This window comes from Pseudopipra pipra, chromosome 17 (assembly GCF_036250125.1).
Source record: "Pseudopipra pipra isolate bDixPip1 chromosome 17, bDixPip1.hap1, whole genome shotgun sequence".
In the NCBI taxonomy this organism is placed as follows: Eukaryota; Metazoa; Chordata; class Aves; order Passeriformes; family Pipridae; genus Pseudopipra; species Pseudopipra pipra.
The window spans coordinates 10,570,053-10,595,653 of NC_087565.1; the positions used below are offsets into that span (position 1 = coordinate 10,570,053).

Genomic DNA, 25,601 nt, shown 5'->3' on the forward strand with positions numbered 1-25,601 from the left:
CAGTTGCTTTTTAAATAACTTCTTCCACCCCCCCATTCCTCCAGCTTCTTTGCCTCAGATGATTTAATTCCTTCTGGCTGTGGTGGTTAATTGAATGTATAAACCCCTCCAGCTGGGGCTCTTGTCTGTTATCTTGGTGTTATCCAGGGGCAGGGCTGGGAGGAGGACCAGCCTCTCCAGCAGCTCCATGCTCCAGCAAGGCCCACAAAGCTCATCCATCTCCTGTTAAAATCTGAAATGATAGCCCCTGATGAAGATCCCATCAGTACAAAACCAGAGCTGCCCTCAATAATGCCCAGTGACCCGTTGCATCCAGACCCTTCTGTACCCCCAAACCTGGCTGTTGGACAAAGGCAATGGTGCACATGCCCCTGTGCTGTCACCCACTCTTCCCAAAGGCTGGGCAGCCTCAGCCTGTGCCACTGATCTTTACATGCAGCCCCACAGGTGAAAACCTCCTCTTGGGTGGGTGACCTCACCTGTGGGGCTGCACAGCCACGGAGGAAAAGGTGAAAGGTGTTTAACCAGCACACCTTGGAGCTCTGCTCTGGCTTCCCAAAGGCTGAGCTCCTAAAGAGCAGGTAAGGACTGTTGTTCGTGGCAGCTTTAGGATTGGGCTCTAGAAACAGCCCAGAGATGCTTTAGTGTTTAAAATAAATGAGCATCTCTTGGTGTGGTTGAGATAAAAATGTCTTCACCGGGATTGAAGGGAGGCAGGAGAGCCGGCGGGTCCGCTCGCGTTGGGTGGGTGAGTCACAAGCAGCGGGGCCGGGGCCCACCCGGGGCATGGGGGAGGCTCAGACCTGGGCAGGTGGAACATAAACCAGACCCTGTGGCAATGCCCACTGTGATTGTCCCACAGCTGTCTCGGGGGGCAGGGTGCCCCCAGCCAGGCCACTTGGGTGGGACAGGAGGGGTGTTTGCAGAGGACACACACCGTGCCTGTGTGAGCCCCGGGAGCTCTCCCTGGCCCAGTGTGTGTGGCAGCTGGCACAGGGAAGGGGTTGGGTGTCCCCCTGATGAGGGACATGGAGTGGGGTAGGCAGGGGCACCCCCTCCCTGCCTGGCACCTCCTCCCTGCCCCCTCCCTGACTGCTGTCGGTCTGGCCAGTCTGATGTGGCTTTAGCAGCCCCCAAAATCAAGCTAGGTGGCTCTGCAAAGGGCGTCTGGGCTATGAGGAAACTGAGGCACAGAGCAGGCCTGAGAGCTGGCAGGGACCACACAGCAGAGTGGGTTTGCTGGCCTCTGGAGCAGTGGAGTGAGACCTGTTGGTTTGGAGAATGGGATGGCCTGGACGAGGTGGAATAACTTCTGTGAGCTGGAAGAAGCTGAGCTCTGGGTTCCCCTGCCCCTTCCAGGCATAGCTGCTGGGCCGGGAGGAGCAGCCAGAGCTCACAGTCCAGCAGCACCCCAGGGCCCTGCAGTCACCAATGCCTGTGTTCAGCTTTGGGGGGTTCCGTAGCAAAGAGCATTAAAAAAATCAAGTTTACTCTTGCACTGATTTGCAGATGAAACAAAGTTAGATGGGGCAGTTACTGCTTGTACAAAGAGGATTAGAGTTTTATATTGGTCTGATAAAATAGGAAATTATCCAAAGTAACTGCCAAGCAAGTCAACAGATAATTTTTCTTTTCTAAGCATATTAAGTGAAGAACTCCAACCTGTGAAACGACTGAGGGAAAAGCCAATGTATTGATAACTGAATATGAGAATGGGTCACCTAGTTAAAAACTTCTTTTTGTTCTAGAATAAGGAAGTCAGACAGCTGTCTTCTCTCAGAATACACACTTCATTTCAAGTTTTGACAAGTGCAGTATTTTCTTAAATTTTGGAATAGCTGCTTTTAAATTAAGCCATCCAAAATGTTTTCACCCGCATTGCTTCAGAGCGATTCCCCCCGCTCCAGCTGCACCAGGTAATTGCTCCGATTCCCGGTGGAATCCCTTCCCGGGATGTCCCGAGGGGCCGGCGCGGTGCCGCCGGCGGCCGCCAGGGGGCAGCAGCGCCCAGCGCACCTGTCGGCAGGTGCGGGGCCGGTCCCGCGGAACCGCCGCGATCCCACCGCGAAAAACACAGCGAGCGGCGGCATTTGGGATTCCAGCGTGGCCCAGGCACAGCGCTAACCCCGGTCTCACAGCAGCTCCACCCATGTACCCCTGCGGGTGACAGGAGATGCTCCCAGGGGCCTTCCCGCCAACTCCTGGGCTTAGGGGATCAAGCTGAGAAACCCGGCAGGGCTGGTGGGTAACTGAAGGGTAATTCAGGCCACCGGAGCCTAGAAGGGTGCAGAAAAGCACGATTTTCACACAGATTCTCCCAAGAATAAAGGAAGCCCTGAGTGCTTTCATGCCCTGCTCAGACCCACCTGTGCATGTTCCAGCTCTGGGATGAGTAGTGGGGCCCTCTGAACCGGCAGGGAAAGGGTAGCAGGAAAAACTGCTCAGAAAACACAGGCTCAGGCTTCTAAACACATTTCTTAACTTTTATTCTCCCAGCAGGTAAGCAGTGGTTAAAAAACCTCAGTAGCAAAACCAGATCGAAAGTGAGTCTCACACTTTCAGAAACAAACATGTGCATTTGCATGTCAGATTTGGGTGCTGAACTACAATTCACATCCCCACAGTGGATATGCAAATGACCAAGGAGGAATTTGGCAGTGAGAGCAAACTGCTGCATGTGTCACCATGGCGAATGTGCAACAAACACGTGTGTTCAAGTGTTGGCAATGCTGAGCAAACACTGGGCCGTGGAGAACCAAAGCAGTGATACCACAGATTCTGACACGGTGTAGGCAGAAGAGAAAAATCTCCTTAACAAATGGGACAGCACAATGGAAGCTGTTTGGCACTTCCTGGCTGAGGCTGCTTCAGCCACGTGCAATATTAACCTTTCTGTACTTGGATTAGATTTTGTAGACTCTTCTCCCTCATGTACGTGCTGCTTTTGCTTCCACAAAAGATTAAAAATTCCACTGGTGAATTCTGGGGTGTTAGGAACACTTCATGAATTAGGAAATATAAAAGCTGCTCTTTTTTAAGATTTGAAGCCAAAGTGCCAGCAAGGAGCAACTGCCAATTACAGAAACCCAACTGCAACTGGCTTTAGCCAAGGAAAAGAAACAACAATCTCAAACACAGTTCTGCACTGTGTCACAGTACCCACACTCCCCCAAACCATGCTATAATCAGTACTGTGGATTAGATTCCTCAGTATAAAAACAAGAAATCCCACAAAATAGAAATCAAGAATTTCTTAAGTGACAAAACTATGTTTTCAGAGGTGCTTCCTTGTATGTGCAACATCTGCTTTTGTCAAGGTATGCATCTTCTCTGGGTTTATAATGTGCAAATCCCATAAATTATAGATTTATTCCAGTCAGATTCCCTTACTAGTGCTGAAACAAATTCACAGTATAAACTGTCAAGACTCTCCATGCTGTGAAGGAATATATATATTTAAAAGGTAAAGTGCAATTTCTTCTGTTTTGCAGAGCCACTCAATGGCTTGGAGTGCAGCGTGTGGTCGCAGCAGGTTTTGGAATGGGAAGAAGCCCTTCCATTAACCAATGTCATCATTTCATGGCAGATGGTTCAGCTTCTCAACAGGCTGCAGGAATTTGCTATGCAGTAAAGTCTGAACGAAGGGTTCTTCGTTCAGGCCGTCCAGTGTCCGACACGTGTGGGTTTCCCTCCCTGACCAGTAACAGCAGAGCTGTGGTTTTTACCTAAACATGTAGCACAAGACGTGCCTGAAATCTGAAAATTCATCCTTCGCTTTCCAGCTTTTGTGCAGTCGGACTCTGGGTACTGGACCCTCTCTGTAAGGCTCTGACGCACCCTCACCGCACTCCTGCCCCGCTCTGCTGCAGCAGCTCCTGCTCGTCATCCTCCGACCCCGAGGGGCCCTGTCGTACCTCCTCATACCACTTGTTTGTCAGGGTTTTCATCTGGATGCGCCCATCGTGCAAGTCCTGAGGCAAAGGCAAACCAGAGCACTTTGTTACTTGGCCACACCACCACTTGTGTGTTAGAGCAAAACAGAAAGACTAGTTGGACGTATTCCTCAGGAAATAATCTGCTCCTGGTCTCTACACATGCAAAGCCATTCTGCTTCCTACCAGAAAATATTTATCAAGTGCTCAGTCAGTAATTATTGCCACAGATGATAATTTTGATGAGGGGTATTTTTACCTGTGTTTTTAGACAGTCCTGCTCTTTGTGTTTTAACAATCCTAATGCTGTCTGGAGGACCTGGCTTTGACTCTCCTCCTTGTGTTCCCAGGCACACTGGGAAGCTTGTGGCCTACTGTGTTGATTCACATGCTTATTTTTCCAGCCTTTGGTTGCCATCTGGATGGCAGCCTGTGCTTTTGGCTACCAACTACAAATCAGACGCTTACTCTGGTTTCTTGAATCCTTTTTGGTTTTGCGAAAAATGCCTTTAGTTTTTGTGGGAAAGTGCTGAAAGGGTACTTTTGAAAAGAAGGGTACAAAACAAGAGGAAAAATAGTACTTTTGAGAAGGCTAGGAAGATGAAATGTGCACACTTTATGTAAAATTATCAACTCCACAGCCAAAACACTTAATTCTATGGCAAACTGGAAAATGGGTGAATTATGTGGCTAAGGAGTCTAAGGTTTCTGAGGCACGGGAGTGAAAATGACACAGCATTTACACCTCTGAGAGCCACTCAGTGTTAAGTTACACTTTCAGTCAGGTGTCATCTTGCACTTACAGCCTCACAGCTCTGGTATCCCAGTGGAGCAGTCTGAAAAGTGAAGGTTGCAATGCTGGTGCATATTTCCAAGACAGAAACTGCACAGTCCCAGAAGTCACAGGACCATTGACAGTAAGAGGCAGGAACTCTGTGTGACAGCACTTTAAAAACTCTGCCTGAGTGGCAGCAGGTTTTTCTAGCAGCAGCAGTAACCAGTAACTCCTGATACCCTTCCTGGTTCTCCACTTGATTAAAGGCGAGCTCAACAAATCCATACACTGAGTTTAACTGGGGTAGCCCTGAGATGCTCATTTAATCCAACCTGTGCTTTTACAGTGCAGCTGTTCATTACAGCTGCTCTATCTATGCATGAGCAATACACAGATGTCTCACTGTCCCTAATGCACAAGCTGTGTGGCTGCATGATGAGCCCTGCATGATACCGAGGGAAATAACCAACTCTAGTTTCTTTTCTTCAAGAAAATGAGAATGACTTACTTCTTGTGTGAGTCTTCTGGTGAAGAAAGGATTCAAATACTCAACATCAAGCCGCATAAACCCTTTGAGGTTCTGGCGTTTTATGTACTGGGCTTCATATTCCTCCTCTGTGAGCTCTGATAAATGTTCGGATTCTATGGTGTTTCCCTAGAAAAAACACAAATATTGGAGTAACCCGAGAGAAGTGCCAGTCATCCCTCCAGCCTGCTTCAGTCCTTGCCCAATGCTCTCCCTTCTCACAACCAGTTCCCACTCTGGAACAATACAGAAATTATCATCCCAGCCTCCCTGGGCTTAGGGCTGTCTGAGTCTGTTCAGCTGCCGATTCCCAGAGCCCCTTGGCTTCCCTTTCCACGCTGAAAGGGAAAAAGGCCTCAAATGTTCCATGTTTTGTATTGTCACTATTGCTGAGAACAGGTTTCCAGTGTGTAGGTTTTCTCTTGTGAGCTGGACAATGATTTTATCCAGCAAGCACCACTGATGTCATTGTCCCACTGCAAACAAGCTGTGTCAAACACGGCCTGTCCCTGTGCTTTTCCCATGCACATCCCTGCATGGACAGTGCAAGGTAATTCTGGAGACTGCAAGCAACCTCATGCCACGAGAAAAAAATGAGTTCTGAAGATCCTACAGAACAATACTCTGCATATATTGTTCAATGGTTTGGGGAAAAACAGGCAAAAAATGCTCTGCGATACATTATTTTCTCCAACCTTTTGCACAAGATGTTCCAGAAACTGGCTGTTGGTTTTGTCAGTTCTGTTACTTTGCCAGAAATTGCTTTAAAATAAAGTCTAGTCAGAGGGGGGCTACTGTTACCACCTTCTCATGGCCTTTGCTTTGACTTTTTCAGAATAATTTCCATCTGCCTTTCATGATTAACTTCTGTCTCACACTGTACTAACTACTTTCTCACTGTATATGACTCAATCCTCTATCATCTGCTTTATGCTTTTGTAGGGATTACTTTAATTTGTATGGATCAATTTATAACTGGATTCAGTTAAGAGACTATTTCTCCTCCCTTTGTCCAAACAGTTATTTTGTGTAAACATTAACCAAACTCTGTCTTTGGGACATTTTAAAATTATATTGCTTGGCTTTGTTCTACCACCTTGGCTTTTTCCATCGCTTTTATTCTACTTTCTTGTAAAAAATTATGTACTAGCCCTGAAAAATGTTTAAACTGGGGAAAAAAAAAACCCAAACAACAAAACCCAGTGATCCTCTCGGTAAAAGAGGAGGAACAAACCATCTTCTCTGTCTTGCTCAGATTAACATCCTTCTTGTTCCTCTTGCGTGGTTTGGAGTCCTCAATGTCCACGAGCCTGATGAGGGGCATGGTGCCCCCTCCCAGCAGCAGGATGGTGAACAGCACGATGATGATGGTCGTGGTCCCGATGAGCTGCCGCTTCTCTATGGGCTCCAGGCCCAGGTGGAGGCTCAGGGCATAGGGAATGGCACCACGTAAACCTTATTGGAGAGAGCAGCACATCAGTGGAGAGTGAATCAGCAGCAGCACTGTTCCTGAGCACATCAGTGGAGAGTGAATCAGCAGCAGCACTGTTCCTGAGCACCCTGAGAACTCAACGGGAATTCCCCAGCTTCAAACGGTGTTTTTACAACCCTAGGGTGTGTGTTTATCCGTCAGTTGTTCCCACCCTATAACGAGTCTAAGAACTTCAGGCACTGCTGTTCAAACTGTGAAGCTGTTAGGCCTAGAAAGATAAGCAGCCTCTTTGTAGAAAAGCTTTAGTGGGCTCACCACTGCATAGTCCTCCAGCACAAAGGGGAAGGAGGACATTTCTGTCCCATTCGGGTTTGAGAACAGTGCAAATGTTCAGTTGAATTCTTCTCAACTAATGGAAAACCAGTTCCACTTAGAGTGGCCCAGACAATGGAAAAGATAAAACATTTTTTTCTGGTTCTCTATATTTTGAGCTTTAACTTACCACTAAACCACATGATAAACATCATTTTGGGGGTGATTTTATGATCACGGAAAAAGTTGAGTAGGTAGGAAAGTGGAAAAATATTCACTGCTCTACCAAACAGAACCAGCACCTGAAAAACAGGAATAAAAGTAAAAGACCATCGGATGTGTTACATGCATGAGGACCCAGCTGCAGCTGCCTTCAAAGGAGAAGGTGAATATACTCTTTTTGCTCACAGGCAGGTGAGCTGCTCAACGAACACAGAGAAACTTCTCAGCATAGGGCATTGTGGAATTTAACTCTTGAAAAATCTTGTCTGCTTAACTGAAACTAACCCAGACCTGTCACTAATGGAGACAAGGAAGCTTTACTTAAAATAACTAAATGGAACCCAAGAGGCATTCCAGGGACACTAAGAATTACTTTGAGTAAAAGTTCTCCTCAGTTCAGTCTGTTCAGCTCCTTTAATCATTCCCTTGGCACAGCAGCAAAGAGGAAATAAGATATTTCTATTCTCTCCCAGTGGACCAGTTCCTCAGAGAGAAAGGCCAGAAGCCAAACAAAAAGCACACATGCTGATTTCTCAACACTTCACTGGGTATGGCTATAATGCATACCACACACTGAAGTAACATCTTGAGAGGGGAAAAGAGAAAAAAAAAGGTTACTATTGTTTTAATGGCAAACTATTAACACAGTGAAAACATTAACTCAGAAAAAGGCACAGTTTCCTCAATGCATTGCTTTTAAGCTCCACCACAAACAGACCTTGGTAAGGTAAATATCCCAGGATTAGTCAGCAGGCTCCTTGAAGGGCTGTGCTGTTTTCCTTTATGAATCACCCCAAAATTACACAATTTGCATTATGCCTGAGGGGGCAATGCTACACAGGAGGAAGTGTCACACCTTAGACACATATTAGATAGGGAAGTTGGGTGTAGTCCAGGGAGAACAGTTCCCTGTGCTGATATCCCTATCTGTAAGTTGTAGATAACAATTCTTCCCTTGAACTATGCGCTAAAAAGGGCCAGTGTATGTTGCTGTAAGCAACTGGAAATGGGTCCCCATTTCATTCATTTGACTCTACTTTTGAGAGATTAAACAATTATAATAGCAACAGATGTAGGAAATTCCCCATGTGAAACATAATTCACTGTCACTCCATAAAGCTACAGTGAAATACAGATTCAAAGACAAAGAATTAAGAAAGGAGTCCAAGACTGAACACACACTGGAGAAGGTCTGAGTAAGGACTCTGATGAACTCAGAGGGAAGAAGTGATGCATGGACTAAATTAGTTTATGTAAACAAACTGCAATGATATACGAGAGAAAACTCAAAAGCTGCAATACCGGGGAGATGAAAGGAGCAGAATTTGATACTGGTTTGCACTGGAGTTGCTATGAACTGTCCATCACACAGATCACTCATGGGAACCTAAAGATAGGTAAAAACTCAGGACTATTCTGATAAAATGACCATTTTATATAGAATGGTTATGGATACTAATCTCAACATCTTGTGAGACTTAATTTAATAAATCTAATAGTGTCCAAACAAGCAAGGTTCTTTTCCTTGTTTTTACCAATCTTATACAGAAGGGCTTCAAAATAAGAGCTGAAGGGAATTCCTTAAAGACTGAAGTATTGTACATCAAAGTGCTGAGAACAAGAATAATAATTTCATGCTATTAGAGAGAGTAAACTTTGCACAATATATAAAAATGCAGAAGTGTTTTTATAAAAACTTATAAATCATAACAATTATTCTAAAATCTTTTAACTGTAATGTCCCTTCCCCAGTAAGAAATATTGCAAAATGCATCTAAAAAGTATGGAAGAAAGTAAATACCTACTATGCACCAGATGACAAAGGACATTTCAAACTTGTGAGGAAAACTAAAAATTGACAGGCCAAGAAATGCAAAAACACACGTTTCTGAAAAAGAGAAATCACACCTTAAATAAACAATTCTAGAAAACCTTTTTTACTCCTATTATAAATTGCTACATACAGTACATAAAATGGTATTTCCTGACTTTTGAATGCACAAAATAGGCCCAAATGCTGTGATGCAAAAGGCCAGACTCTTACTCTTGCTGGCAGAGGACAGCACTTAGTCCTGTGTGTAGGCTTTTTTCAGCTGTAAATTACCAGGGAGTGAGAACAAAGCCAGCAAAACCTCGTTCTAAAGACTGAGGAACTTTTAAATTGAGCAATATAAGACCTATATAATATATATATATATATATATATATATATATATATATATATATATATAAATAAATAAATATTTATATAATTTATAAATTAAGCTGCTGACCAGGAGCTACAGAAGTTGCACAGGTATTCATAAATAATTCCTTTACAGTGACTTGACTGAATGCAGGCTTTTTTAGCTTTTGTAATAGATTCAGACTAAACCCTGAAGAGCTGCTGCTGCTGCTCAGGTAAGGAGTGGTTAAGTTTGGTTTGCAGCAAAGCCATTCCCTGACCACATTGAAACTGCATCCTCCAGCAAACTATATGGAATTCATCCATGGCATCCCCCCAAAACACAGGGATATGTTTGTAGTACAGAAACATGTCGTTTCTTCAAAGGTTTGACTTGCAGAAGGAACTGGAAAGGCTCTGGGACTGAGCTGCTCATACCACTACTTCCAAAAACTTCTCCATTTGTGAAGCTATTGTTTTTGCAAGTAGATTTTTATACACAAAACCATTAAAAAAATAGTACTCAACCCCCATTCCTACAACTAAAAATAGACCAGAGGAGTACAGGAGTCAGAGATCTCTATTGGGTCATCAATCTTGTGGCAAATCTTAGCAGGAGCCTGCAGGATGGGAGAGAGAGATTTACTGCACGTTTTATCCAGTGTGGCAGGAAAGGTGACTTTCGAGTGCCTTCCAGCCTCCACTATCAGGAATTCTCCTGAAGACAAGCCCCATGGACATACAAATGCCTAGAAGCAAATTCACACCTCTGCTGCTCCCAAGAGAATCACCATTTCACGTGAATAAGATTTTACACTATTAATACTAGATATTAATAGTAAGCAGCACCTACCACACATGAAAGCAACAGTTCTCAGTGTCTGCTGCATTAAAATCTGTGTGACTGGGGACAGGTTATGGTGTGTGTAGTGAGACATCACGATGCCAGAGAAGAGGATGGCCATGATACCTGTAGGCAAGAATATGGCAATAAACAGAAGAAATCAAAACTAAAATCACAACCCAATAGAAAAAAAAACAAACCAAGTAGAATCCCTAGCTATTAGAATTACACTGACTGTGGCATCCCTTCCCCCTTTCCTTTGGGAAATCAGACAGGAAGACCATTGCCTTAAAACTCCCACTTAAACCAGCAAAGGTCAGAGACATTGGTCATCCAGGTCTTTGTACTTGCTCCTACAGAATGCTGGGAGAAGTTCACCTCTTCTCCTGGCCTTCAGCAAAACCTCTGCCAAGTATTCAGAGACACACAAAACACTCTGGTCTCAGCTGATTTCCCCAATGACACTGAGGACAGGCAGAAAACCACCACAGGGCAGCAGGCTGGGCATGATCTAAGTTTGCTGAGGTGGTTGAGATCTGCAGCGTGCAGCTGAAACTTTAATTCTGTGTTGGGCAAAGGTAGCTGGGGACAATACCAGTATTTACAGTGGCTAACTAATGCTGATGAAAGCTGCAATTACCTCTTTTAGCTTCTGTAATACGAAGCAGAGAATAGTGTTTTTTTAAAGCCAGTCAAACTTAAAAGTAAGAACAAATTAAATGACAAAACATCCAAAAAAACCAGAGGCCCTCTGAGACACAAATAATTCCTACTCCCTATCAAAGAAACTTGCACAGACTCATTTTGCTAGTCACCTGAGAGTGAGATCCCTTCTGCAAGTCCATAAGGAAGGTAAGCAAAGATAATCATCATCCCAAACTCCAGGGAGGGTGTCTTCCTTAAATCAATATGCTTTAGCACGTACACAGGGAAATGTTACGGAAAAATGTAAATTAAAACAAACAAAAAAACCGAAGAAATATTTGCATCTGTGTCATTCCATCACAAAACAATGATTATGTACTTCTCTACTGAATAGCCAATAAAATGTACACATTGGCCTTCAACTCCAGTATGGAAGGATAAGTAATTCCTTATGAGGAAAGTTTGATGTAGAAGCTACTGCTGGTAGAAGTCTGTCAGAATGGACAGAGATAGAGACAAGAAAGATCTGCTGCTGATGTGCCTCTACAATATTGATAACAACTGGTAAATCAAATACTTTGAGGCACAAATTACAGTAAAAGGGCAAATAAGCTGCTTTTCTTGAACATCTGTCTCCCTCTTTTGTGGCGATATACGGAATAATTTAAAAGTTTGTTGAATCAGGCTGCTGAACCAAGAGGGAAATTTCGACATTTAATCAAACATTCAGCTCTTGTTGCTTACAAAGTGCTTGCCAGTGTGTCCCAGCTGACATGAACAACTGTTGTACAAGCCCAGATCACCTGCAGTGAAGTCAGTGTTAACATTAAAGCCCCGAGAAGTAACAAAGGTGTCTGGACTACAGCAAACAGCCTTCCTGACCTCAGCAGAGAAGCTTCTGGGTTGTTTAGCAACCAATTCATGGAAGTGGAAGAGGCAAAATATAACCCAGTGTAAATCCAAACAGAACAGTGTCTGCATTCAGCTGCCTGCACATGATCCATAGGGACAAATGAGCTGGGCTGACTCAAAGGCCCTTGGGAAAAGGAGCTTTTTTTTTTTTTCTTTTTAATTAACTGTTTTATGCATGTAAAAAAAGGAGCCATATGCTTGTAAAAGTGGCTTGGTATTGAAATGGAATTAATATATTTTGAATTTACAAAACAATTACCATATCTTATAACACTCCAATGCACAAAAGCTATTATACAGCATTTCAGACCTTAATTATGTTCATAAAAATTTGATGTGACTTTTTAATGCACATTCATGCACACTAACATAAAAATAAAATGAGCATGACAAATTCCTCAGCCAACAAAATAATGGCTCACAAGAAATATCCCCTAAGAAATGCTGCAGAAGATGGGAAAGAAAAATACTATTAGAATGTTGAAGTTCATCAATTTATACATATGTATCACCAAATGAAAAAAGGATATTAATGCAGAAATAAGACCAGTAAGTGTGCCAAGCGCTGCAGAGCCAAAGAACATTTTAAGAAAGTATCCCAGTGCCTGTAGGAAGGTTTGCCATCCACTTACATCTGACATATTTTCCCTTGTCAGACCTTCTGCTGTGCTAGATACAATTAAAAGAGAAATAAAAAGAAATGGTTATACATTCCAAGCCTGGATCCAAAAATATCAAACATCTTTTGAGCACAACAACAAAAAAGACTCCCATTTCTTTGTTGCTACCACTCTTAAAAGGCTTTTACTGTGATATATATAACAAGAGGAATGTCAAAAGACGTTAAATCAAGCCTTAGTGTAATCCCCAAAGGGAAACCTAATTCTGCTAAAAATCCAGCAATGCTCCTCTGAAGAATCCCAGAATGGCGTAAATAGGCTATGGTGATGCCCAGTGTTTCAAAACAATGTTCCAAGTTTGAAAAGGGAAAGAAAACACATTTTACAGAGGTAAAAACTCATGTGATCCTCCAAGAAGAACCAATGAACAGGAAGAACTCTCATCAAATATTTAGGTGTGGATGAGAGACAAGAAGGTCACCGAAGGAAAACAAAGCAGCCCTCAGGAGGAAAGGGGAGAAACCTCTTTGAATTTCAGGGATGTATTTCACGGAAATTCTGTGCAAAGAAGACATGAATTCCAACCAGTGTTCCTTTTGGCTGCTGTTAGCCTTCAGGGTCTTCCATAAAAGCACCACAACTGTAGTCAAAGCAGTTAGTTCATTGGAAAATGACTCTGACTTCACTACCTGCCCGGTATATCTGCTCCTTCTTATACAATCACAGTCACATCTGTTGACTTCAGCAACAACACGAAGATTTATCCATCCATTTTTTACTCTTTCAGCCCCAAAGAATTATCGTGGGCAAAAGATAAGGATATTGGATGTCCTTCTCTCCTGTGACAGCCCCAACATAAATATGAAACCATTGCATGGATGTGGATGTATTCCCTCCCAGCTGCAGTGGGACTCTGGGCATAGGCCAGTGACAGAGATGCAGCAGCATATTTGGCAAGGGGAACATTTCTGTGCAAGCCTGAAAGGTGACGTGTTGGTTTGCTGTTGTCAGGAAAGCAGACAGACAGAGAGCTGGTAAATGAATGGAATTAGATAGCAATCAATTATCTGGGATCAATGAGATAAGGCACTGAGGCAGTGGTAATAAGGCATCCATTTACTGTCTTCTGCCTATGCAGTTCATGCTTTTAACAAAGAAGGACCACACAAAATTCCGTTTCACACCAGAAATACGTGATTTGTTCTAAATGGAGGTGGCAGAATTACTGTATGTTTGAATAACTAACCAACAGAAAACAAAGTGGTTGCTGTTTCCATACACATGTGTAGTTCCATAGCACTCACTTGGTCAGGACAATCGAGACTGCATCATTGAGAATGCTTTCTCCAAAAACCAACATGTTAAGCACAGGATCCACATTGAGGGCATTGAAAATGGCAATAGTAGCCACAGGGTCAACTGCAGATATCAAAGAGCCGAATGCAAAACTGGGAGAACACAAAACAAAAGAGAAAACCAGATGAAAGAAAAATACATACCTAGTAAGTTGTGTGAACAACATGTAACAAAGACCTTTTGTGTTACAGTTTCTACACAGTGGTAAGTAATGCTCTCTTTCCCTTCCTGAGAACTTGATCCTTTGCCAAGTTCTTGGAAAAAATCTATGTTGATACTGAAAACTCATTCTGTCTTTTAAGAGAAGATTTAGACGAGGAAGTTATGCCTTTATATTTATTAATAATACCAACTAATCAAAGTTTACAAATCTTAACTTTAAAGTTTGGTTAAAATACCCAGTATCTGTCTAGAAAAATCACTGAGAATAGAATAGAATAGAATAGAACACAATACAATACAATACAATTGGGAAATAAGGGTGTAATAAATAGGGTACAGAAGTCTTTGATCTATTTATTGGTTTCATATACAATGTTGAACCTCAGCAATCTAAACACCAACCAGAAGTTGGCCAACTGCAGTGCATTTCCCATTTATAGTTATCTGGAAGAAAGCTTCATTTCATATACTACACCATTTCCCCAAGAGCTTACCTGTCTGTCATGTTGAGTTTATAAATTACATCAGCCTGAAAGAATAGGTAAAACATAAAAATCACAATCAACTGTGGTTTTCTGCTGTTTTTAAAAATGAAATTATTCATCAAATCCCAAGTTCATTATCAAGAAAAAAAATCACAGTAGTGATGTTACTCAGTTTAACACTACCCTCTAACAGTGATTTACTGCTGCAATTCTGGTCAACCAAGATCAGGGAAGACCAGATGGAACTGGACCAGATTCAGGTGAGTAGAGTAACTAAGGCCTTCAAAGTAATAGAAATCTGAGGGGCAAAGAGGAAAGTATGGAATGCTTTGCCTACCAGAATGAAGTCTGAGAGAAAAGATAAATATCTGTGTCTATATGTAATCAGTGGGAAACACCAAACCACAGAATCAAAAAAAAATATAGAGAAGAACTAGTAAGTTTAATATTGGAAAGCAGAAGATGGCTCTAGAGAATACAAGTTTTGGAACAGCCTTGTGATAGGAAGGCTGTGTAAGTTAAAAAAAGTAATTGCTTTCCACATGGAGCATGCTGTGTCACAGAATCACAGAGAGGTTCAGGTTGGAAGGGACCACTGGGGGTCACCTGGCCCACCCTTCTTGCTCTGCAGGGTCCCCTGGAACACATTACTTGGAATTGTGTCCAGACAGCTCTTGAGCACTTCCAGGGAAGAAGACTCCACAGCCTCCCCAGCAATATCCATGGAAAGGGTTGTAAAACTCTGCCTTTGTGAGAGCAGAGAATTGGACTTTGTGACTCAGGAATTCACTTTCACTATGTTTGTCTGCTCTTGAAAAATGGATTTTCAAATAACAAGCCAGATATACTGAAGTGCTTCAAAGCAGTAGGTCTTACCCGGCCCAGGAAATAGATTCCTCCACCTACAATGAAAGCTGATATTGCAGTGCCAAATACAGAGAACAGAATGATGGAACCAATGTTCTGAAAAAAATTACCCTGGAACATAATAACAAGTAAATTAGTGAAAATTGCCCGAGGGAAATCTCATGTTTGGGTTTGCATCTAAATTAGATTCTGATTCACAACTGGGTTTCCAGTAATAGCCCCCTTGGCCAGGACTAGTGTTGTGAGACACATCCATGGAAACACAGGTTCCCAGGCAAGGGGTGAGAACCCTTGGAAACCTTTTCTTCTCCTTTATCTGTGGAATGACGTCACCTTCCCCACTTCTGATCCTAATCCTTCCCAGTCTGGCTCCTTCACAGCAGCCCTTGTACAGCTCTGATGAAGTAAGAAACCTCTCCAGCCAAGGAAAAGCACAAACCCAACACCTTGCCAGCAGTCAGTTATCAGTAACAACCAATGTTCTCTGCACTCGAGGTTGAAGAGGCTTAAATTTTGCACTCTCAATTCCCTAATGGTTAATATAATGGAATTTAATGCAATTATCCTAAACTTCATGAAGATAACTAAAAGCAGAATGTGTTCTAAACAAAACCTCAGCATGCAAAATGAGTTTCTGGCAGGGGCTGACCTTGTGCAGTGAATATCCAGATTCAAATATAATAGGTGGAAGCAAAAGCAGAAAAAACATATTTGGACGAAACATTTCTTCTTCCTGAAAAAACAAAAATGAATCATAATTTCAATGATATCATCATCATTATTGAAATAATACCAAATCTTCCAAAAGGTAAATTATTAAAAAATATGTTGGAAAATGAAAATGGCATTAATCTTTCTCCCTTCCTATCATAAAGTAAAAGACTGAAGAACAGTAAGCTATTCCAGGGCTGCTACTTCTATTGTTCTTTTTCAACCCAGTGACAGAAATCTAGGAGTTACTTATTTTAAATTACTGCCTCCAAATAAGCCACAGAGAAAACAGGTTATTTATGGCAAACGAAAAGTCTTTCTGTTTCCACAAAAAGTATTCCCATTTTATCTCACAGTCTCGAAATCTGTATGGACTGCCAAGGAACAGGGACTGCTTGGACACTGTTTGAACAGAACAGGTTAACTGGGACCAAGGAAAGCTCATCACACCATCACCTCAGTGCACCTGCAGGAGACCAGGCTCACACCACTGGGAGGAGTCTGAGGCTGGACTCTTCTCAGCAAACACAGTTTCAGTCTGAAATTCAATGGTGCTATTCTTGATGGTTCCTTTTTGCCATCACAGTGATATAAATGGCACCCAGGATGAGGCAAGATGCTATTTTTTGGTGCCCTCACTCTTTGTCACCTATTTCATCCCTTGGCTAATGCTGCTCATGGAGCTGTACCCCCAGCCTGGCACACTGGTTTTTCTGCAGGCAGACTAAGCAAAGAAAGCAAGTTATTCCCAGCTGAGTGGGCCTCTCTCTTTACCCACCTGTTGTCTCCCTCCTGGCCTCCCAGCAGAGCTTGTCACCTTTGCAAGCACCGATTAACTTGCTTAAATCCAGGTTAAACAGCTGATGGACTGTTCTGTTCAAACCCCAGCTTTCAAAACAGAGGTCCTCATCTCTTTAAAGTCTCGTTCCTGCCTGTACCACAGATAATCATCTTAAAGGATTTTGGGGGCTTAGAAAACAAAACTCATCCTTTAGACTGAGATGCTCTAGTCCAGGATTCTGCACGCACAGCTCCGTGTGTGGATGGCTGACACTGCCTGGTTCTGTCAGCACAGTAACTGCACTGGAACAAACTCTCACCCATCTGAGCAACTATACCTGAAACCAGAGCTGGACAAGGAGGCAAGAACAATGGAAAGGAAGGACTGCATTTGTGGTGCATGGAAGCAGAGACCAGGAAAGTACAACATGAGGACTGTGATTATCAGCCGTGGTAGCCAAGAACCACCAGCAAACACAAGGTCTTAGTGATGAACTTGAGGAAACACTGAGTAAGGGATGATCATTAGAAATTACATTACAAAGTTCCTAGGGCAGGGATATGATCCAAGCTTTGCCTTGTACAAGGACATAGCCAGCAGTTAAATATTCTATTTTTAACCATGTCCGATAAACAGAAAGTATCTAGTAAATTTACAATCATTTAATAAAGTTCATAATTACTATTGACTAGGACATTTCACATCTGAAATTATGGCAGCCTCTGTTAAAACCTAAACTTGATTACAGTGAAAGTAACTTAAATAAGCAAATAATAATGTGATATCTGTGACCTTTTACCTTGGCTGATAATGTGAGCAAACCAGACACAGCTCCCCAGTGCTTCCCAAGATGTGACCAACACTTCCCAGATAATCACCATGTAATTCATCAGCAGGGATCAGTATTTACCATGTTAACAGAATGAGTGCTCAAATCAGAGCCACATTTCAAGCTTTCTTCTTTTTTCCTACATACATGATCTCAGTCAGATTATTTTATTTAACAAATAAGAAAGCATTTTAAAATGCTGATTTCGTGGCTGTTTAACTGACAGTTCATTGCTTTGACAGTATGGATAAAATGTAGAAGGCAAAATCCTTGTTTCACTGTAGACTTCACCTCTTGGAGACACTTCTGCCAAGACGCTCTCTCTAAAAAATCCTACTATTACAAGTAGTCTTTTTTAAATGTTTAGGAATTGTTCTACAATTAAAAATTAATTGTTTCAATTATACCTTCCAGTTGGCCAGCTTTTGAGCCTCTATGATTTTTATAAAAGCTCCCATAAGGATACCTAGGAGAGAATGAGAAAACATTCTGAAATAGCCACAAAACACGTCACTGTTTATCAGCTCTCTAAGTTTCAAAAGTGCAAACAAGGCAAACCATAAAGCAGCAAGTCTTTAACTCCTAAATCACAAAAACACACGGTTGTTTTGGTTTCCATATCCAAATACCCAGTTTTCAATACATTACATAATTCCAGATTTTTCCTGACACAACAGATTGTCTCTTGGGATATCCCAACCCAAACACTCATACTGAGAGCGTGATGCTTAGTGATGCAGAAAGACAACAGGCTTAACTACTCAAAACCACTTCTCATCTAAGCTGCATTCAAATAAAATTCCACCCTTCTTGCTGAAGAGTCAGGAAGTTATGAGTTAGACATCTGTGCTTCATGTCACTTCAATGCTATTTGCAGTGTTAAAGCAGCTTAAATGACATCAGTCCTCTCCAAAGAAGTGAATTTTGTTTCAATGAAATCACAGCACTTTCTGGCAACAAATTCCGATCAGGGTGGGGACACTGTCAGAACTATTTCCCAAATGAATTACACATCTTTTAAGTCATGTAGAAATACTAATTTGAGTATAAAAGAATTTTATCAAGGCTGCTGCAAACTCAATGGTTAAAGGTTATCATGCTCTTTCCTCCTATAAATCTTCAAACATGTAAGATGTAAGACAAAGGTTTCTTCTGGAAGTCAAGAAAATAACTCACAAACTGTTGTTAAAATGTTTTCAAGTAGTTACGAGGAATTTGTCTTTAGTCAGATTCCAGATCTGTGTTTCTGCATAGCTGTGTTTTATTATTTACAGAATGGAGACTTCACAGTCAAACACTGTGATGTAGAAGAGAAATACACAAAATGAAAGGTAAAAAGTGGCTGAGAAGCTCTAAGTACACTTTCCTGTACCTCAGGAGCCTTTATTCTCTCATGCTGCAGCTAACAAAGGAGTCTTACAAATAGAATCACATGGATTACTCCTGATGGATGTGTCACACACACAAAGCCATGAGGCCTAAGCCTTCTTTCATACAAAAATCTGTGAAGGCATCAGTCCCTGAGGATAGAAATAATTGTTCCATGAAATTGTTTATATGGAAAGGAAGCGCAAAACACTAATGAAGGAACATCAAAGGTCTGCTGTTCCTTGAAGGATAGAACACAGATACAGCCACTCACATGCCACACAAACATGGGTCTCAGTACTAAGTTAGGCCTCCCACCCTGGGATGGCAGCTGGGCCAGAAGCCAAGGCCAAGAACATTCCTAATTTTTGCAGAGCAACAACACTATCTTCAGCTGGTACAGTCAGTACTTGTATCACTTAACAAAACGTCTGTGTGGGGAAAAACCAAATGACAAGACCCAGAGCCCATACACCTGAAGGCATGGATGTCAGGAAGTGTGTGACTTCCTGAACTGATGCTCACTGGGATTCAGTATTGAGAGCCCTCACACAGAACTAGGTTTAGATGGGATTTAAAAGAGAATCCCTTAACTCACTTCTTCTGAAATGGAAGGGCTCCAGCATGACTTTGGGTAACTGGAGCCCTGAGTAGGCCACCCATGGCCTGTGGGCTACAGGCTGAACACCCCTATCCTGAGCCCAAGGCTTAAGCTAAAGGTTGGCTCAGTCACTTTTTTCAAGGAAGAGTTAATCACAAGATGATTCTAACAGCGTCACAGACAAAAAAGGTCCTTGCATGATATAAAAAATGAAATAACAACAATTTCAGTGGAGAGCAATAGTAGAGTTAAGGGGACAGGATGGGCCTGAAAACAACTTACACTTTTCATAGCAGAAGTGACCACGACCTGCGTATTACACACAGCAGTACTAAGATTATGTCAAGCAAAGTCATGAGAGACCTGCACAAAATAATGCATCAACAAGAGGGTTTAACAGCAGCAGAATCAAAGTTTGATGCTGATTTTTAAAACCTGTCCCATACATCTTTACTCTTCCTTTATTACTAGACAAATGAACACAGTTTTTGATCAGCTGGTTCTATTAAATCAGGCAGATCAGTTTTGTCAAGGAGCTAATTGGAAAGTTAAGTCTGTAAGAGTTAATCTAAGCCCCATTCTTTTGAAAATTTTACAGGAATCTTCTTATTACAACCAACCTTTATTTTTCCTGAGAACACGTTAAAACTCAGTAACAAATCAAAGAGAAAAAACTTTTCTGTCAACTATTTTTACCACTGAGATTCCATCAGCTTTCAAGGATGAAGATCAAAATCCAGCTTCAGAAAATGTGTTCCTGCCCTTTCCACCAGGAGAGTCACACGCCCTAGAAACCATAAACCAGAAACTTCCGAGCAGCTTAGACAATGGGAGGAAAAGCACTTGTGAAAATCACACCTATCTTCTCTGCTGTCATTTTTATTAGCCTTTAATAACTTCCTGACAACATTTGCATAATTTACAAGCCAAAGCAGGACACACCTCACTTCTGGCACTGCTCACAAAACTGGATACTTGAAACTCAAGCTGTGCTCTTGCAGCTGTGCAGAGCATTCCCAGTCCCAGGGGAACACCAAGCAGCAATGAGCTGCAAATTCCAGTGATTATCCCGGTGCCGTGTCCTGTCACCAGCACCTACAGTAGTTCAAGTGTGACTGAGTCTATAAACTAAATAAGGCTGAAATGACACAGGACATCTGGGCTGCTACCGGGTATAACACCCTGCTGACTTCCAGGAACTGCATGTGCTGGTATCATCTCGCCTGGCTGGGGGGACAGACTGCAGCTCTGCTGTGGTTCACCCCAAAACCCACACGGGCAAGTTCCTGCACGGCCTCTAGGTGAGAACACAGCAGGTGCAGCTGCTGACCCAGCTTGAGCAGCAGCAACAACCCCGGCAAGAAACCTCCCTGTTTCATAAACAAGCTTTTGTTGGGACTGACAGGAGCACAGGACACACCAACGCTTAAATCCAACAGCTAAAATCCTTCTCCTGCTTCTGAGATGCCAAGAAGAAGAAACAGAAAGAGAACGTCTGCTGCTCTGCACAGCTCAGCAGGAGCAGGGACACAGGCTGGGCCAATACCTCCACTCTGCACTGCCCAGGACATGGCTTGTGGCAGGATATACAGAATGATAGTCAAGAGAATCCAAAACTATGCCAGCAAGAGCAATCAATACACTGCTGAATTTTATATTGGGGATTATGCTTAAATTTAGAATAGCTATTTAATAGCCATGGTAACTAACCTTATTTGAAGCCAAATCGACACCTTTCACCTGGGTTTTTGTATACAAAGAGGACAGATACTGAAGGGATAGCAATGTCCTTTTGGAACCTTTTAGGACACTGGGAGATACATTCACCAGACACCTCACCTGTCCACGGCAGTAAAATAAGGAGGGAGAGAGAGAGAAGTGTGTCAATAGTGAATCAGGTGCTGGGTGGTTTCTGTGAATCAGGGTGAGTTGCAACAGCTCTGATCCATGTCATGGACAGAAGCATAAAAGCATGAAAGTCTGAGGGATACTGCTGCCATAAAAACACCCAGGAAATCCACAGCAGCACCAGGACAGGTTTCTTACAGGTCTGTTTGTTTTTCAGCTGTACAGAAACACTGGAACTCATAAAGGGCCTTGCAAGTGAATGTCATTTGAATCTTCAAAAGCTCCTACTATGTGAGTAACATGATGTGGTCTGCACCACATACAGTCATCTACAAATGCAGGGAGTTATGCTGCCAGAAAATATGCTTCTCTTTCTGCTGAGTAACACCTCCAAGATTTTCTCAATCTAGCACGCAAGATGCAAGAAGATCCCTTTTTCCCAGAAAGCATAAGTTACCGACAAGCACCAGAAAGCTCATTTCCTTCCACTGAGAACTTGTGTAAAAACACACTCAGGAAAATATGAGAGAAGACACCAGCCAAGCCCAGGAGAAAGTCAAAAATCTACCTGCTCAACTGGTTCTATGCTCCTCTGAGCTACACTGGGATTATAACTAAGCATCTTTGTCTTCGTGTGGTATTTTTAGAACAGCTGTCAGTGAAAGTGTCACTAGTAATAGAAGCAAAAATATCACAGAATCTTGCAGACAAGTCGGAGACAGCTGAAAAACTGCTGCTGGGAATACTTAGAACAGGCTCTTCAAACATTAGACAGCATGTAGAGAAAATGGTAAATGTATATGGCCTGATTTGCTCCTCATTCACAAAATCAGGAGCATAGCATACAAACACATGAAATTACCCTAACATACAACTACAGGCTTAGGAATACTCCAAATTTAATTCAAACAAAATTAGCACCTAATCTCCATGAAGGGTGCCATTGTTATAGCTCAAGTCATAGGAAGAGCTCTTGCCATGGGTACTGCTGGGATAGTTAAGGATCTGGCAGTCCAGGCAAGTTTTCAGGATAGTTGCAGTCCCCAGCTACATTAAAATCACACGCAGAAACATAATTCTAACAACATTAACACAAACACATGTACCACTTCAAAGGGAAGGCTGGAGCCTCGTGGCCAGAGAGTGCTGCACATCTCCTACAGTAAGGATGCAAAATCAGAGGAAGATGCCAGGTAGTGACATCCCTGTGGGTGTCATTTTCCTGGGCCAGTCTCTGCCCGTATGCTCATTTATTTCTTCAATTAATTCAACTCTATGAATTCATTGTTTTCTTCACTGCATGCAGTTTGCTGCATCTTTCTAGTGGTGGTTAACACACAACAGAGTATTATCTCCAATACAGGCTACTGACAGTCCCTGGATTAACACAAGTCCAGTATAAAAATGTCATGGTTACTCACCTAAAGACACAACAGCCACGCTCTCTGGTAAAAAATGAAGTCGGTATTCTATCAGTAAATGCACCAATATGATGCAAATAGCTATAAAGGGGGGAAAAAAAGTAGATTTAGATGTGTTAGAGGAGAATAAAATATACTTTTAAGTAGTATTTCTAAAATACACACAGCAAAACTTCTCCCAATGATTTAGTAGACTTTGCTTTGGCAATAAACCAAAAAGCACCACAGTCTCAGCAGTAGCTCCCACCACCATAAATATTAAGGCAGCCTGGGATGTTCCTGAGCTGTTGGTCTCCATTCCTTGTGTTTGACTGCTCTGCTTGTGTCTGGCAGCACATCACGTGCTCCAGGCACCTGTCAGGGCTACAGTGACAGGCACGAGTGCTGTGCCAGGCTAAGGGACACCTGAGTGTCCCTCAAGGGAAAGTAAAAGCACCACGGCAGCAGGGAAACCATGGATCACAGGAACGTGGCACAGCAGGGATGTGACTCTAACAGTGGTATCTGAACACACAAACAAGCCATAGAAACACAGGGTTGGAGATCAACTCAGGAACTTCAGGCACTTTACATCTGGGGCTTGGCTTTGACACAACACAGAACCAACCTGCTTCTGGGGCTGTTCCACTTCAGAACATTTGTAAAGGCCACTTTCCAGAGTGGGGCCCCACACATTCATGTTCACCTTCCAACCCTCTTAAATGAGAGATTATGAATGGGAATAATGGGAATAAGCTTTCATACTGGCTTTACTTTGTTCAGGGAACCCCCCTGTCCCCAGGGTGATGCTTTTAAGATCCATTACGTTATCAGACTGGCATACAGACTGGAACATTGCCAAAAAAAATCACAGCTTGTTTGGTAATTCCCAGGAATGCAATTTTACCATGAATGGTCCTTTTAAAATCCATGAGACACACATACTCTGAAAGACTGCATTTTGCTTTGGTCTTCCTTTTGTTCAAATCCAGTATGTCAGTGAGCTCTGGGAACAGAGGAACCCTCTCTGAAGACACACAGGTACCTCAGAAGTAAGCAGAAGCCTTCTACTTTTTGCTGCCTTTAATAATAGTTAGAAGACAATTTTTTTTTTAACCTTAAATGACCTGCAGAAGTTGGCACACTGCTGCCAACTCTATACCTTTTATTTCCTATATTTGCTACTGGAAAAATCACCAGTCAGAAGACGAGGTGACCTGTCTGCCCCAGCAAAGTCTCTAGTGCTTTGGAGGAACCAAGAACAAGCACAGAAAGGAAAACAGACAAACCTTTCACCCTCCTGAGAGTTCTGTTATTGGTACAGTTCTGGCTCCAGCACTGCTCTAAGCAGAAGGTGAGACAACTATATTCTCTTGAAGAAAGACAACACCCCAGAATTACAGAAAAGTCTGGTGAGCACATGCCACCCAAAATGCCTCTATCTGCACAAGTGTCAGTGATGACACTCTGCACATTGTCATCACATCCCTGCACAAGTGTGAGAAATTGAGGAGACCCCCAAAAACAGATATTGAAATGGAGTACTTGTGCTTGTAAATCTGAGTGTCATCCACTGGCTCTGGGGGCTTCAGGAGGGCAGGAGTTGTTACACTGACACCTACCAGTGCACTGTTCTCAAACTCTGCCCAACACCACGGGCCATCCTGACAATGTCTGTTCCACACATGAACAGTGCCAGGTGCTTGGTAAAGAAGGTAAAGACAATTAAAACATGTTGTTTGCACTTTGAGACCAGGGTGAGAATATCTGCAATGGTCCCCAGCCTTCCACAGGGTTGGGAGGGTCAGGCAGTTACACATCAAACTTCCCAAATCCCTGTGCAGTATCCCACAGTACAGAGAGAACCAAACTACTATGCCTGGGAGTTGGCCTCTGTCCTCAGGCACAGAACACGTTAACAGAGATTAACAGACTCTCAGTTCATCATTCACCTATAACAAGAAGACTAAAAAAAATCGTCATGCCACTAGACTGCTCCTCTTGCTGTGCTTGGACTCCAGTCTGGACTGGCAGGATGGGCTTGGGAGGTGTGGGTGCCACCAGCTTGGTCGTAGCAGCCAGCAGAGTGTGGAGGGTGGCATTGATGGCCTCATGGGTGACATTTGCAGACCTGTCAGGATAATAGAAGATGTGATCATAGTGGATGGGAGCAACTCAGCCTACTGAGGACATGCACAGACCAACCAGCCACCAGATCACACCGAATCTGTGCTGCTGACCAATTCGCTAAAAGTTATTAAAAGCAGTCTACGGCCACAAATACTGCAAGGTCAGGTTAACGGAGCTGATTACCGCTGGGCTGCCTCGCGCACTGCAGACACCAAACCCTCGGCACCGCACCCGGGAGCGATGAAAGCTGACACAGGGCACGAACAGCCCGCCGTCAGACCAATCCCACCGCGGGGCCCGCGGGCCCTCACCCATCGGCTCCTCCCGCCGCCCTGGAGCTCTCGGCGCCGCGCGGGGCCGCTCCGAGCCCCTCACCGCACCCCCGCAAGCTGCTGCTGAGGGAAAGGTCTCCCCGGCCGGCCCGGCCAGGCCGTGCCTCGCAGCCCCGCGCTCGCTCAGTCCCGCACTCACTCCGCCATCTTGCCGGCCTCAACCTCCCGCCGCAACCCGCGCGCCGCCACTTCCGGCGCGCCCGCAGCCGGCGCTCTGGCGACCACCTCCGGCAAACTCTATGGTGGGCGCGGGGATGGCCGCGGGAGCGCGAGCGGGGAGGGAGGGAGTCACGTGACAGCGGGGCCGGCCCCGTCACGCGCCGGAGACGTCACGGTTCCCGCGCTGC

At 43.4% G+C, this 25,601-nt stretch overlaps 1 protein-coding gene across 1 annotated transcript; it reads right to left on the reverse strand.

Annotated features, from left to right (window-relative positions):
• Window positions 1–2,456: 2,456 nt before the first annotated feature.
• Window positions 2,457–25,531, reverse strand: SLC9A8 (solute carrier family 9 member A8). Its single transcript, XM_064674234.1, has 16 exons — window positions 25,394–25,531; window positions 24,745–24,923; window positions 22,814–22,894; window positions 17,983–18,041; window positions 15,904–15,987; window positions 15,264–15,365; window positions 14,397–14,431; window positions 13,689–13,832; window positions 12,295–12,433; window positions 11,023–11,128; window positions 10,217–10,333; window positions 9,005–9,087; window positions 7,168–7,279; window positions 6,468–6,688; window positions 5,216–5,362; window positions 2,457–3,971 (listed from the first exon to the last, which is right to left on the reverse strand). Exons 1-16 carry the CDS (start codon window positions 25,399–25,401, stop codon window positions 3,840–3,842), a joined length of 1,749 nt encoding a protein of 582 aa, XP_064530304.1. The 5' UTR covers window positions 25,402–25,531; the 3' UTR covers window positions 2,457–3,839.
• Window positions 25,532–25,601: the final 70 nt, after the last annotated feature.